This window comes from Protomyctophum bolini, assembly GCF_963924005.1.
Source record: "Protomyctophum bolini genome assembly, chromosome: 7".
NCBI lineage: Eukaryota > Metazoa > Chordata > Actinopteri > Myctophiformes > Myctophidae > Protomyctophum > Protomyctophum bolini.
This window is the reverse complement of record NC_137868.1, coordinates 23188286-23199990: the sequence shown is the minus strand read 5'-3', so window position 1 is coordinate 23199990 and position 11705 is coordinate 23188286. Positions and strand designations below refer to the sequence as shown.

The 11705-nt window shown below is 40.7% G+C and overlaps 2 protein-coding genes across 2 annotated transcripts; both read right to left on the bottom strand.

Moving 5' to 3' along the window:
• Positions 1-1512: 1512 nt before the first annotated feature.
• mcl1b (MCL1 apoptosis regulator, BCL2 family member b) lies at positions 1513-3247 on the bottom strand. The gene is made up of 3 exons (XM_080767798.1): positions 2613-3247; positions 2071-2321; positions 1513-1939 (listed from the first exon to the last, which is right to left on the bottom strand). The coding sequence occupies exons 1-3, from the start codon at positions 3088-3090 to the stop codon at positions 1823-1825; spliced, it is 846 nt and encodes a 281-aa protein (XP_080623924.1). The 5' UTR covers positions 3091-3247; the 3' UTR covers positions 1513-1822.
• Positions 3248-4040: 793 nt separating this feature from the next.
• On the bottom strand, positions 4041-10790 carry ensab (endosulfine alpha b). The gene is made up of 3 exons (XM_080768756.1): positions 10593-10790; positions 8837-8959; positions 4041-7560 (listed from the first exon to the last, which is right to left on the bottom strand). The coding sequence occupies exons 1-3, from the start codon at positions 10647-10649 to the stop codon at positions 7390-7392; spliced, it is 351 nt and encodes a 116-aa protein (XP_080624882.1). The 5' UTR covers positions 10650-10790; the 3' UTR covers positions 4041-7389.
• Positions 10791-11705: the final 915 nt, after the last annotated feature.

The following is an 11705-nucleotide window of genomic DNA, read 5'->3' as shown; positions in this document are numbered from 1 at the left end:
CTCCCAAGACCTCAATGAGTGTTTGTCCTGTAACCCAAGACAACGGGAGGATCTGAACAAACAAGGACGCTGACAGTTACTTCAGTACTAAGAGCAGAAGTAACATTTGGAAAGGATTCCCATCCTGACAGGCATCTTATATAGCATAGTCTTATATAACTAGTACAAATGTTACTGATTTACATTTTCTTATACCATTAACTTTTGATCTGAAGCTACATAAAATGAGATCAGATGCATATACATAAACTCAGAGATCAACACCCATCACACTGAATAGAGGTTCTAAGATCAGGTAGCCTGATGCCTAGACCGTTTTCATCCATCTTTTGTCTTTGATAGAAGGTGAGGCATCAACATATTTACTGAGTATTCTAATTTATTTACAGGACTACAACAAAACGTACTGGCTTGTCAAGTTAATCAATAAAAAATAAAATAAAAATCAACTTCCCACACAAGCCTTCATGACCTATTCAACCCCCCTGTAAAGGGCAAGCATATCGCTATCCAAATATACTGCTCAAAATAAATTATGGGAATAAGTCTTTGTTCCCCTTTTCATTTTATTAGTGCTCATGAAAACTTTTTCTCCTCCACTATAGGAGAAAAATAAATGCCATGATAGGCACAGCATTTATGCTACTGTAAGATCTGTTTTAGCTTCAAGCAATGTCAGATCACGATTGTCTTGAAGAGTATTGTGCAGACTGTGCATGCTTCTCACATTTTGTCCAGCACCATCCTTTTCATTTTAGAATATGCATATGTGAACAGTGAGATCATATGAACTTGAAACAGTACAACTCACAAAGCTCAGCAAGCTGTGGCCAACTATGAGGCATGTGACGTACTAGACCAGGCAATTTCTAGGAAATAGCAGCCACAGCTTTCTCTATAGGAAATAAACATATAGACCCAGTTATACAGAAGGGAAATATCATTTCAGAGCAGGGGTGGTTTGTTTTCAGCACAATCAAAGTGTGGTTGAAGCAACTGCTGACATCTGCTGACTTCGTTTGTTTTTTTATCTGAGAGGACAGTTTCAAAGTTCAGACTAGTTGAACAGCTTCTGCTTTGACTAGTGAAAATAAACTGCTAAACCTATTTTAGTATTGGAAGTCATACACACAACATAACTCATTGGGCACTTAAGGTATGTGATATCATAAGTCTGGGAGTTTTTTTTACCAGATCATTCCATCTACATATTTGTTTCATGTCCTCCCAATTTTCTAGTCCATTGCTCTGCCAGTAATCCTCAATGTGCTCATTCTTCAGGCCTTGTACAGATACATTTTCCTAACAAGGAAATTAAGCTTGACTGATGCAAATTACAGCCCTTCACTGGGCATGCGTAGACTATCTATACTATACTAAGTACAGGATCCAACAGTTGGGAATAGATATACCATATAGGGAATAGGTTTAATGCCTGTGTGGAATTAACATACAGTACAGGGAACCATGCTTCAAACATGGCATTTAGATTTACAGTGCATAGAAACAGTGTGCAGTTTTCATATATTTATTAGAAAAATAAAATGTGTACTTTGTACATTAAATAAAAGATTATTCAGACTGCACAAACTTAAGCAACCTCTCAAGCAATTTCCAAAATAAAGTGAAATTGCTGTAGAAAAAGAAAATCAAAATATTCAAACTCTTTCACTCGTGGAAAGTTATCTTTCCAATTTCCCATTTATTTCCTCACATCACCCATTGCCATCTTCTAACGGTTTCCATTGGAAACAATGGAATATTTGAGCATGTGTCCCATTTTACGTGGTTCAGGATAAACAGTCTCTTGAGTCCAACAATTTCACCTGATTAACAGGGCCAAGGTCGCCCCAATCCCAGCAAATCCAGCAACTGCCATCAGTGTGTTCCTCACTGTGGACTCTGGGTCCGTTACCCGAAAGAAATCCACAAAACCATCCTAAAAAGAGGAAAAATAAGTTAGATTTAGACAGGACTGAGCATGCACCCTTTGTTGCACAACGGATTGGTTATGCAACTGACCCCCTTACTTGCTCATACCATAATACATAAAACAGTTTTATGACTAACCCATGAATTGTTCTTGATCAACCATTCCCGTTGGTCATTAAGGAGATACGTGGAGATTTCGTGGCCCACCAATCGTACACACTGGTCCCTGTCCTTCTTCTTCAGGCACTGACACACAACTGCCCCAAAGGCCACCAGGCTGGCAATGCGACCCCAGTTTGTGGTACCATCACTGAAGAGGCTCTTTGCTACCGAACTCATGAAACTCATGTCATCTCCTCGTTCATCCAGCTCGAGTTTGTTTATCATACCTTTAAAAAAGAAAAACACATGTCAGAAATCACCCATAATTATGCATGCAAGGTTACGTATCATGAATTAATGTAACTGCACCGAGTAACTGTTACCTGCATGCATGTGCATACACACACACACGCATATATATATATATATACACACACACACACACACACACACACACACACATATATATATATATATATATATATATACACACACACACACACACACACTGTAACGTTAGATAACTTATCAGTAGAATTGGCAAGGCCTCGTCTCTGCCGTCTGGGTGAACTACCTACCATTATATAAGTATCGGTGTTTTTCAATGACGTCCTCCACAACTCTTTGCATGGTTGAATGGGCTTCGCTTTGCTTCCTGCGTGGTTGAGATACACTTACGAAGTCCACTAGGAAACTGCTGATAAGATGTCTTGTGTCCTGTTCCAAGACCTCGTCCCCCGCGGAACAACTAGACAGGTCGATCTCACCGTCCAGCTCCGGGGTACATGGTAGAGAGCCCTCGTCGTTGTCGCCGAGGTCATTTTTTGAGACAAGATGTGACAGAAGATGTGATGTGAATTTCTTAGGCCGCTGTGGCGTCTCGCTGGTGACGACGGTCCCGTGTTGAGTGTCCCTGGTCATCTGAAACGAGGGATTTCCTGCGCCATAGTGCATGGGCCCTTCCACGACTCCGGTAACGACTCCATTTTGAGCAGGGATGAGAAAATGCTCGACGATTGAGGCCCGTTTCGACCACTTCGCCGAAAAATTCATCATGGTTGTCGACTATGAAAGTTTACCTCAAACTAAAAGTGAAACTATAGTACAATATGACTTCGTTGGTAGCTTAGCTTGTGAGAAAGAGGGACAAAAAAATCTTAGGCTGAGCTGTATCCCATGGCGGACAAAAACTGCAACGGAAGTGAAGTCGTTGACGTAGTGTATTTGTATTGTGTATGGGCGGAACCAGAGCTGACGTGACGTCATTAAACGCCGCCTTCGCAGCGCCATGCCTCTTCCGCTGGAATAGGCAAATAAACTAAAGTCTATATAAAATATTATGGAGATTTGTGACAATTTGTACATCGATGTCTGCATACAGTGTGTACATCAAGTCACAAATCAAGTCCAGCGGATTCCTGTGCATTAAACGATAGTTCATATATTTGTTGTATCATTTATTTACCATTAGCAAGTTGTTTGGATTCTTGCTAGACAACTAGTGGACTTTTATAGATTACTTTGTTTTTATGTGTAACTTGTAACTGCCATTAAACTAATTATACATTTCCACAAACCTTGTGTAACTAAACTAATAAAATGCATTGATTAATTATTGGCTGCAATAATGCTAGGATGTATGGGGTTTAATTCATTTTTTGGTGATTGATTTGTGTGCAGTTTATATTTCTTCATTATACATATTGACTCCTTATTGCTGTTAAAATAGTGATGTCAAACAATAGGACTGTTGTTTGTAAAACAGTGCAGAAGCTGCAGGAATCCAATCTCGCACATGACTTTGCTACCCCCTAGTGGTAATTATACAAGTATACACCATTTATGTCACTATTATGTCTGCGAAATGCAGAGCCCCTTTTACCCTAACTGAGCCCCGAATAAATGGATGGAAAAGGCTGGCTGGATACACTTTTTTTATACTAACCACTATACTATAGTCATATAGTGACTATAGCAATGATTGTCAGTCAAACAAAAACAGCAAATTCTTATTCATGTAAAAGTTTATTTCAAATACTGACAAAAATCCTCTCACCTACTCCCACACAACCAAAACATTCTAAGTACTCTTGGTACTTTCTGATGTCTTTAAAATCAATCCTATGTTCTCCACACAGACATCCTATCCTGTAAACCCCCTTTGTGAAGCAAGGGTGCCCCTGATATCCCTGCAGTTGTCTTGGGCTAGGATGAAATATAGTAATTACGCAATAAGAGAACACATGAAAAAAAATCCTTACTTTATAGGCAAAACAACAAGAAAACAGTTAAGGTAAAAGCAGCACAAAGTACTTTAGAGCAAGGGTTCCCAAACCTTTCAGGCCGCAACCCCCCAAAATAATCATATTTGATCTTGGGACCCCCCAAAATAATCATATTTGATCTTGGGACTCCCTACCAACCATGACAAGCACTTGGAATTGAGGTGAAAGAGTTGAGGCATTGTATTTAGTTTGACTCTGTATCACAGCACAGATACATAATATTTGACAATTTGGCAATGTTTTTAATAGTATAGTTTGTTGGTTACTTGATTTAGTAATGGTCTTATCTTTTCCTTTTAGAGGTATTAAAAAGGTCTTAAAAGTCATCAACTTTAGAAAATGTGCAGATACCCTGTATACACTTATACTGTATGTTGGTTAGTTAAGTTTACTGTTGAGTGAGAAAACAATCATCTGGGGACTCCCCCCAGTTTGGGAACCATTGCTTTTAGAGCACACAGCAATCATTTAAATTTGTATACATTCTGGCACATGTTTGAACAGGAGACACATTGTGTCACGGTATTTAAACATACCCTACTATATCACTCTCATCGAATTGCTCTGTACAAAGCCAGTGCAGTATTTTTCAAGAACTCCTGTCCTGTGTCTGTGTGTGTGTAATAACCCAGCATCTACTGATATACTTTTCATTAGCTTTAAGCTTGCTATTAAGTTTTTTTCAACAATGAATTCAAATTCAAGAGTGAAAATTCAAAATATGGATAGAATTTCCTTTCATGTATTCCAATGTCTTGAGCTGAAATTTAATTGACCCTCCCACAGAAACTTTGAAACAGATATTCAGAGAAGAGGGTCAGATTGTTAGCATCATTCAGGACAGGTGTTCTTTACAGAGCGTCGTCTCTTAGATTTGTCATCGACTGAATCAGCAGCATTTACATATATATATATATATATATCCATATTATACAGATTCACAGAGCCTCTGCAGTACAAATATAACAGATAAATGTTCAACTAAAAGGAGAGAGGAACCACTGAATCACAGAAATACCTCAGGCCATGAAATTAGTGGAAAGCAGGTGAGAAATAATTGATACACACAAATCTCTCTCCCCTAAAGTGTAGTTACAATGGCTAGTAACAGGGGGAAACAGTGCATTCATACAACTCCAGCACAAGCACACTCAAATGTCAGTTTCTCTGACAATTTGACACATTCCAGAGTCTCAATGAGAAAACATTTTCATTTTTCAACCAGGAGGATGCATGCATCGTATTGTCTAGAGTAGACTACATGGTGGAGTGTGTACGTTTTTGATCATTCCCTGAAGCACTAACACAAGTAGGATAATTTGCATCACCTTTGCATTCTAGTTCAGCTCTAATCAGAATGCAGAACTTCACCCAAGTGTGGTTCCTACCTCTTTCAGAGGGTGAACCACAACAGGTGTGAAGTGACCTAACCACACACTCACACTTTGCCCCCTCTCCTCATGCCATGATATCTCTTTCCTCTTTGCCAAGTCTAGGAGTAAGCACATCTTGCAAGCATGCAGTGCCCCAATTTAAGCCCAGTGATGATCTTAGGAGCTGTGTTGATACCTGACGATATACAGGTTACCTGCCATTTACTCTATGACACCAGTGAGATCATAGATTTCTGTTTGTTTAGGCTGTCATTATGGGAGAATGATTTGCCGTTTAGCAGGACACTAGAGGCATCCAACCTTATCCAGAGAGACACTTCTAGCTAGAGTAACAGGGAACCAACTGAGAGCCATTACTAGTTAGTGTTTAGCATAGGAACACAATCTATCAGTAGCATGGACATGGCTTAATGGTTGTGATAGTGATACTATGGATAACCAAAAGCCAAATAAACAGCCCTGTGAAAACATAAGAAATTAAAGAAAAAATATATATTTACACAAACTTAAACTTAATGAATGGTGCATGAATCTCTACAAATCTTTTAGGCTTGTGGTTAACTCACCCTGTGATGCAACTCAACCACTAAACAAAGACTTAACAGAGATTGACATAATTCCCAGCCTTTAAATTGATACAAGGATATATTCTGCTGGCTCTTGCCCAGGGCAACATACAGAACAGCGTGTATGTGGATTGTCAAGACAGCAAGAGTGAAGGAAGAAAGCGTGACCATGAGCTTTCCAGGAGCTTGCATGGTTGCTTAACTTGCTTTAATACATCCTATAACTTGGGGCACCCACTCCACTCCGTCCAAAAATGTGTTGGGTTTTGTTTGTCATATGTTACAATCATGCAGCATATTTATAGAGAAAATAAGCAATGGGAGTCAAGAATTAAAGCAACATGAATCCCTTTTGGTTGAGCTGTAGCAGACCACCCCAGGATTTCTTTCAACAAAATAACCGAAAGACAGGATAAGATGAAGCCTTGATTCAGTTTTCCACATTTGTCTGATACAATTTCAGTGAACGCTTCCTAAAAGATAGGTAGTGTAGTCAACCCTTAAAGATTTGGTATGCAAGCAATTGTTCACAAACATCTATCCCACCACTAGCAATAATGGAGGGGTTAACAGTAACACGACTGCTGAGGAAAACGGCGCAATCATGGTTCCTAACTCCCTTAACATACACACATTTTGGTGTCATTTAGGATGCAAAAAAAAAATCACTCTTTTTTACATTATACAAAGTGCATTAACTCACCCCATCCAACACGCTGCCTGATGAAACACATCTACCAGGATGCATCTTGGACCACCGAAAACCCAAGACATAAAGGAGGTGGCAGAACAGAGTGTGCAAGGGAGGGCAGAGATGTGTGCGGTGAGAAGGTATAGGATATTGCAGCCATGGGAGCCACTAAACCTCCAACCCTCCCACCCCACCTCACCCATATACAAGCAAATGGAGTTTAACTTATACAGCTCTGTCTGATGTGTTAAAGCCAAGTGTTGTCTGAAGATGAACAAGGAAGGGTTAGATGAAGGTGGACATCTTGGGGAAACAGGTGTGTGTGTGTGTGTGTGTGTGTGTGTGTGTGTGTGTGTGGGGGGGGGTGGTCGTTCTCTGTGAGCCCCGGGTGTGGGGAGTCGTTTACAAGTTGACTGAGGCTAGCCGGCTAGCTTGCTGGTTACCAAGGATGACTTCCTCTGAGGCAGATCTTGAGGGGTGGGAATGTGGTCCCCAGTCACCAAGTTCTTGTCAGGCCCCGCCACAGGCAGCTGCTTGTTCTTCATCTTAGCCTTAGCCATGTTGTAGTCTCCCGAGTCAAAGTACTTTTGCTGGATAGGAAGAGAAAGACAAGACAAACTCATATCCTTAAAGAGACCTGAGGTAGTTGTTTCTGTCAAAAACCAAAGCAGGTGTGTTTTCTGTCGGGATGCACACGCAGATTAGACACACCAACGGACCGACATGTGGACGAACAAGCACTGCTCTGTGCTTGGTTAGGGTTTGAGGTCATTTTATTCTGTAATATTGAAAATCTTTTTTCTCATCATTATTCCAATTTTGTATATATTCTGTATAGTCTAGTCTACCATCCAGGATGTAATTTAGTTCACAATTTCCCCAGCTCACTTACTTGGCCTCAGTTACTACATTTGATGTCACTGTCTATCATTACATTCCTGGATATTTAATGAAGTGCAACGCTTTGATTAGTGCAATAATATTTGGATGGAAAGTATTGACAATATGTGCACAGCAGCCATTTTGCGCCGTCATCATACTCAGTTGGGAAACCCCACCCTGTCGTCACCCTGTATTATCTAAGAGAAAAATGGCATTCATGTATGTGAATATGGTCAATGGTCTCCTAGGTATGGCTCTGTGATCACAGTTATGGACTACAATGGCCTTTTAGCATAGCTTTTTTTTACTGTACTATCGCACTGTTTACACGCTTGTTAATAAAGCATAAACCAATGTTAACAATCAAATCAAGAAAATGTCGTACAAATAATTGTGTTTTAGCACTTAATATAAATACAAATTGCATTTCTGTTTGTCTTTTAAGCTTCATAAACAAATTGCACAAGGTAACTTCAAATAACTTGAAGTGACATTTAATAACTTTATACTAAAAACTAAAAGAAAACTGAAATAGACACTCTACCAGTAAGACGCGCAAACGCGGGAAGCGAACGCAGCTGAGACCCTGCAGATCATGTCTGTCTGTCTGTCTGTCTGTCTGTCCCGCTGTTACTGTATATGTGGACCTGGCCCCTTTTCTGCCCATATATGGAGCTGAGTGGACCTGGCCCCTTTTGTGCCCATATATGGAGCTGAGTGATTGCTGATGCAACACACTCCATATTTGGATAGCGGGACAGACACACAGACAGACACACACACACACAGACAGACATGATCTGCTAGGTCTCATAGTAAGTGCTCACTGCTTCGCAAACACATACATCTGCTATTTACATAGTGGTTAGAAAATGTACAGTATAAACTTTTTTCAACATGGATGGGATTATGATAATTATCTAAAAATTGTGATTCTCTGCAATTATGTAATAATTGTGACAGGCCCATATCATCGTCACGTACCCCTTTTTGTAGTCTCTTCATAAGGAAGTCAGACCCTCCAGGCTTCTGGCCCAGGCTGGGGTACTTGGCCTTGAGTTTGGCCTCCTCAGCCTTTACTGGGTTACCATTTTTCTCTTGAGAGTCCTGTAGAAACAAGAGCAAACCAACATATGTATAAATTATTACTAAATTTCATTTCATGACTGTGCCCTGTAAACATAAACACAAAATAACAGCATTGTTGGAACCTGAAAACCATTAATCACAACGACAAACAGCTTAAATGAAGTTAAGATGACTACCAACAGGTTCACTTCACATTCATTGCGATTCAAGCTCTGGGTAAACTCTGCTATTGGCGCTATAAACGGCTCTGCAGGATCTTTTTCCAGTCAATCTCAAGATTACTACTACTACTTATCTGTAAATAATGTGTACAGGTTACACAAAACATGTACACATTGGTAATGTGTGTGCATGCACACACACACACACACACACACACACACACACACACACACACACACACACACACCTAATATACCTAAGTGGTATTCCATGTCTAACATACATGTTTTTTATATTGTTGCCACTGCCAGCATGGTAACATGGTCAAACTGGTCGGGCAACTGTCGTATCTGAAAGTAGGGAAGGAAAGCAGACTAAAGTAGGTTAATGGGACACACCTTGTTTGGGTCTCAGTTATGGAAGTCAGTGAGCAGACACCAAATACCATTCAGCATGCATAGATGTATGTCTATGCATGCTGAATGGTATTTGGTGTCCACTATATAAAAGGTCACCAGGGCTTGGATAATGTGAATCAGGACACAGAAACCACTATCCAGATTCCAATTGGGAGGGCTGCCTAACCTGCCTTGGATTCATGATGAGAAATGTATGGGCCCCAGTTCAGCCACCAGCAGTATGTTCAGACCCCAGCAGAGAAATTGTGGAGCGAGCAGACCATTATACAAAATTGCTGTTTGCATTAACAAGATATGATGTTGCCTATTTTGCAGATATTGGTTTTCAAGAAATGGACATTCTTTGAAGGTACCCAAAAGGATAGCGATCCTACAGCATTTTGCATTACTACAGTAATGCAACCAGCGCGACAGTATCTCTTTTTTTCTCCAAATGTATAGTATGAGCATTAGTGACCAAGGTTATCAACAAGACCTTCTCAACCCACAGGGAAACCTGTCAAAACCCTCGTCGGGAAAACGGTACGATATTATTTGACAGTAGCCAAACTAGCCTACGTCTCTGGATAATGCAGCAGCAGAACATTAAAAAAGCAACTGCCAGAAACGAAATGGGGGCATGCAGTCTTACTGCGGTTGATGCCACTGGTTCCTGAGGTACCGTCCCGATTAATTGCAAATGGTATATTCTAAGCATCATTGTTGTTGTTATGACAGTATATATATTGGAATGCGTAGTTACATGTTACAATGCAGCTGTTGACAGGATATACCAAACAATGAGGCCCAACCTGCTGTGGAAAAGCAAACCAATGACAAACCAAGAGGCAATGGGGAAACAAAGCAACACAGAGGCGAATCAAACAAATGCTTTGAATAACATACGCGACACACGATTCCCTGGTTATTGAATGGCTAATTCAATACTACTACTGTTCGCGAGCCCTGCCCCTGACCACTCAGCAGAAGGCAAACACTTCACTTGTGCTAGCTAGTTAGCAACCTCTAGCTAACATGCTCAGAGGCTATGTGCTAACAAATACTGCCTCTGCTCTTACATCAAAACCCACCTGTTTTTCGTCCTCATAGTCCACCTGAGTGTCTGAGTCCAGGTTTTCTGACGACATTGTGTTAATGTGACGGACAAGTAGATGTCCCGGCTTGCAGAAAAAAATAACCCGCAAATAAATGGATAATTCTCTGCTCAGCTCAACTCCAGTACCTGTGTTAAAGCAACCCTCCTTTTCTCATGAACACTACTGACTGCTTGCGCCTCAACAAAAATGGCGAAAGGATTTGTGACATCACCACTAGGGATTTCCCGGTTGTGGTAGACATTTACAGTAACCAATAACAAAACGGAGGCGACAGAAGAAGCCTATGAAAACAGCCAATGAAATACCAGGAACAGAAACACTGACAGTAATATCATCCAATGTATTATTTTTCCCAGAGTGAGAGTACGATCATACTACGCAAACCACACTAGCACCTCGCAGATGAGCTCCACTAGCACCCATTATTGTATGCATAAAAATAGCAGTCAGTGCCTTAAACTGTGTTTTTTTTAGGGGGGGGGGGGGGGGGTGTACATTGACAATGTTTGTAAACATTGGAGTAAAACTACTGTCATACGAGCGTCATGTGAATATCAATATGGCTAGAGTAAAACATACATCACATGTAGATTTATGACGGGGAAAGAATCATCATATTTTCTACAAAAATGAAAAATGTGAATGTATAACTTTATTAAATGTACAAATCACTATAACAGGCTGCCAGACTGGGGCTTCTTCACCACCGGTTAGTTACTCACACCGGCACCACCACCACCACCACCACACCACCGCCCCACACCCAGTCGTACAACGGTGTCTCGCATCGAAAATAGCAGATCTACACGATCTACAATAGCAGATCGTCAAGTTTGTGGGCTTCTTGTAGATCGGCTATTTTCGGCGCGTTAACCTTGCACAGTGGGCGGGTTCAGGTGGAGCTTCGTGCCTTTTGATTGGCTGTTTTTCGTTAAGAGGGACGGTCACGTCTACGGTCACATTATGTTCACTCATGTCAATCAAATAGACAGCGGGAAGTTCTGGAACTACGGTATTCCACGGTCATTTAGCAACTGTTGGTGGTTTACTTAATAAAGGCTTGCTAGCTGCGGTACATTTAATAAA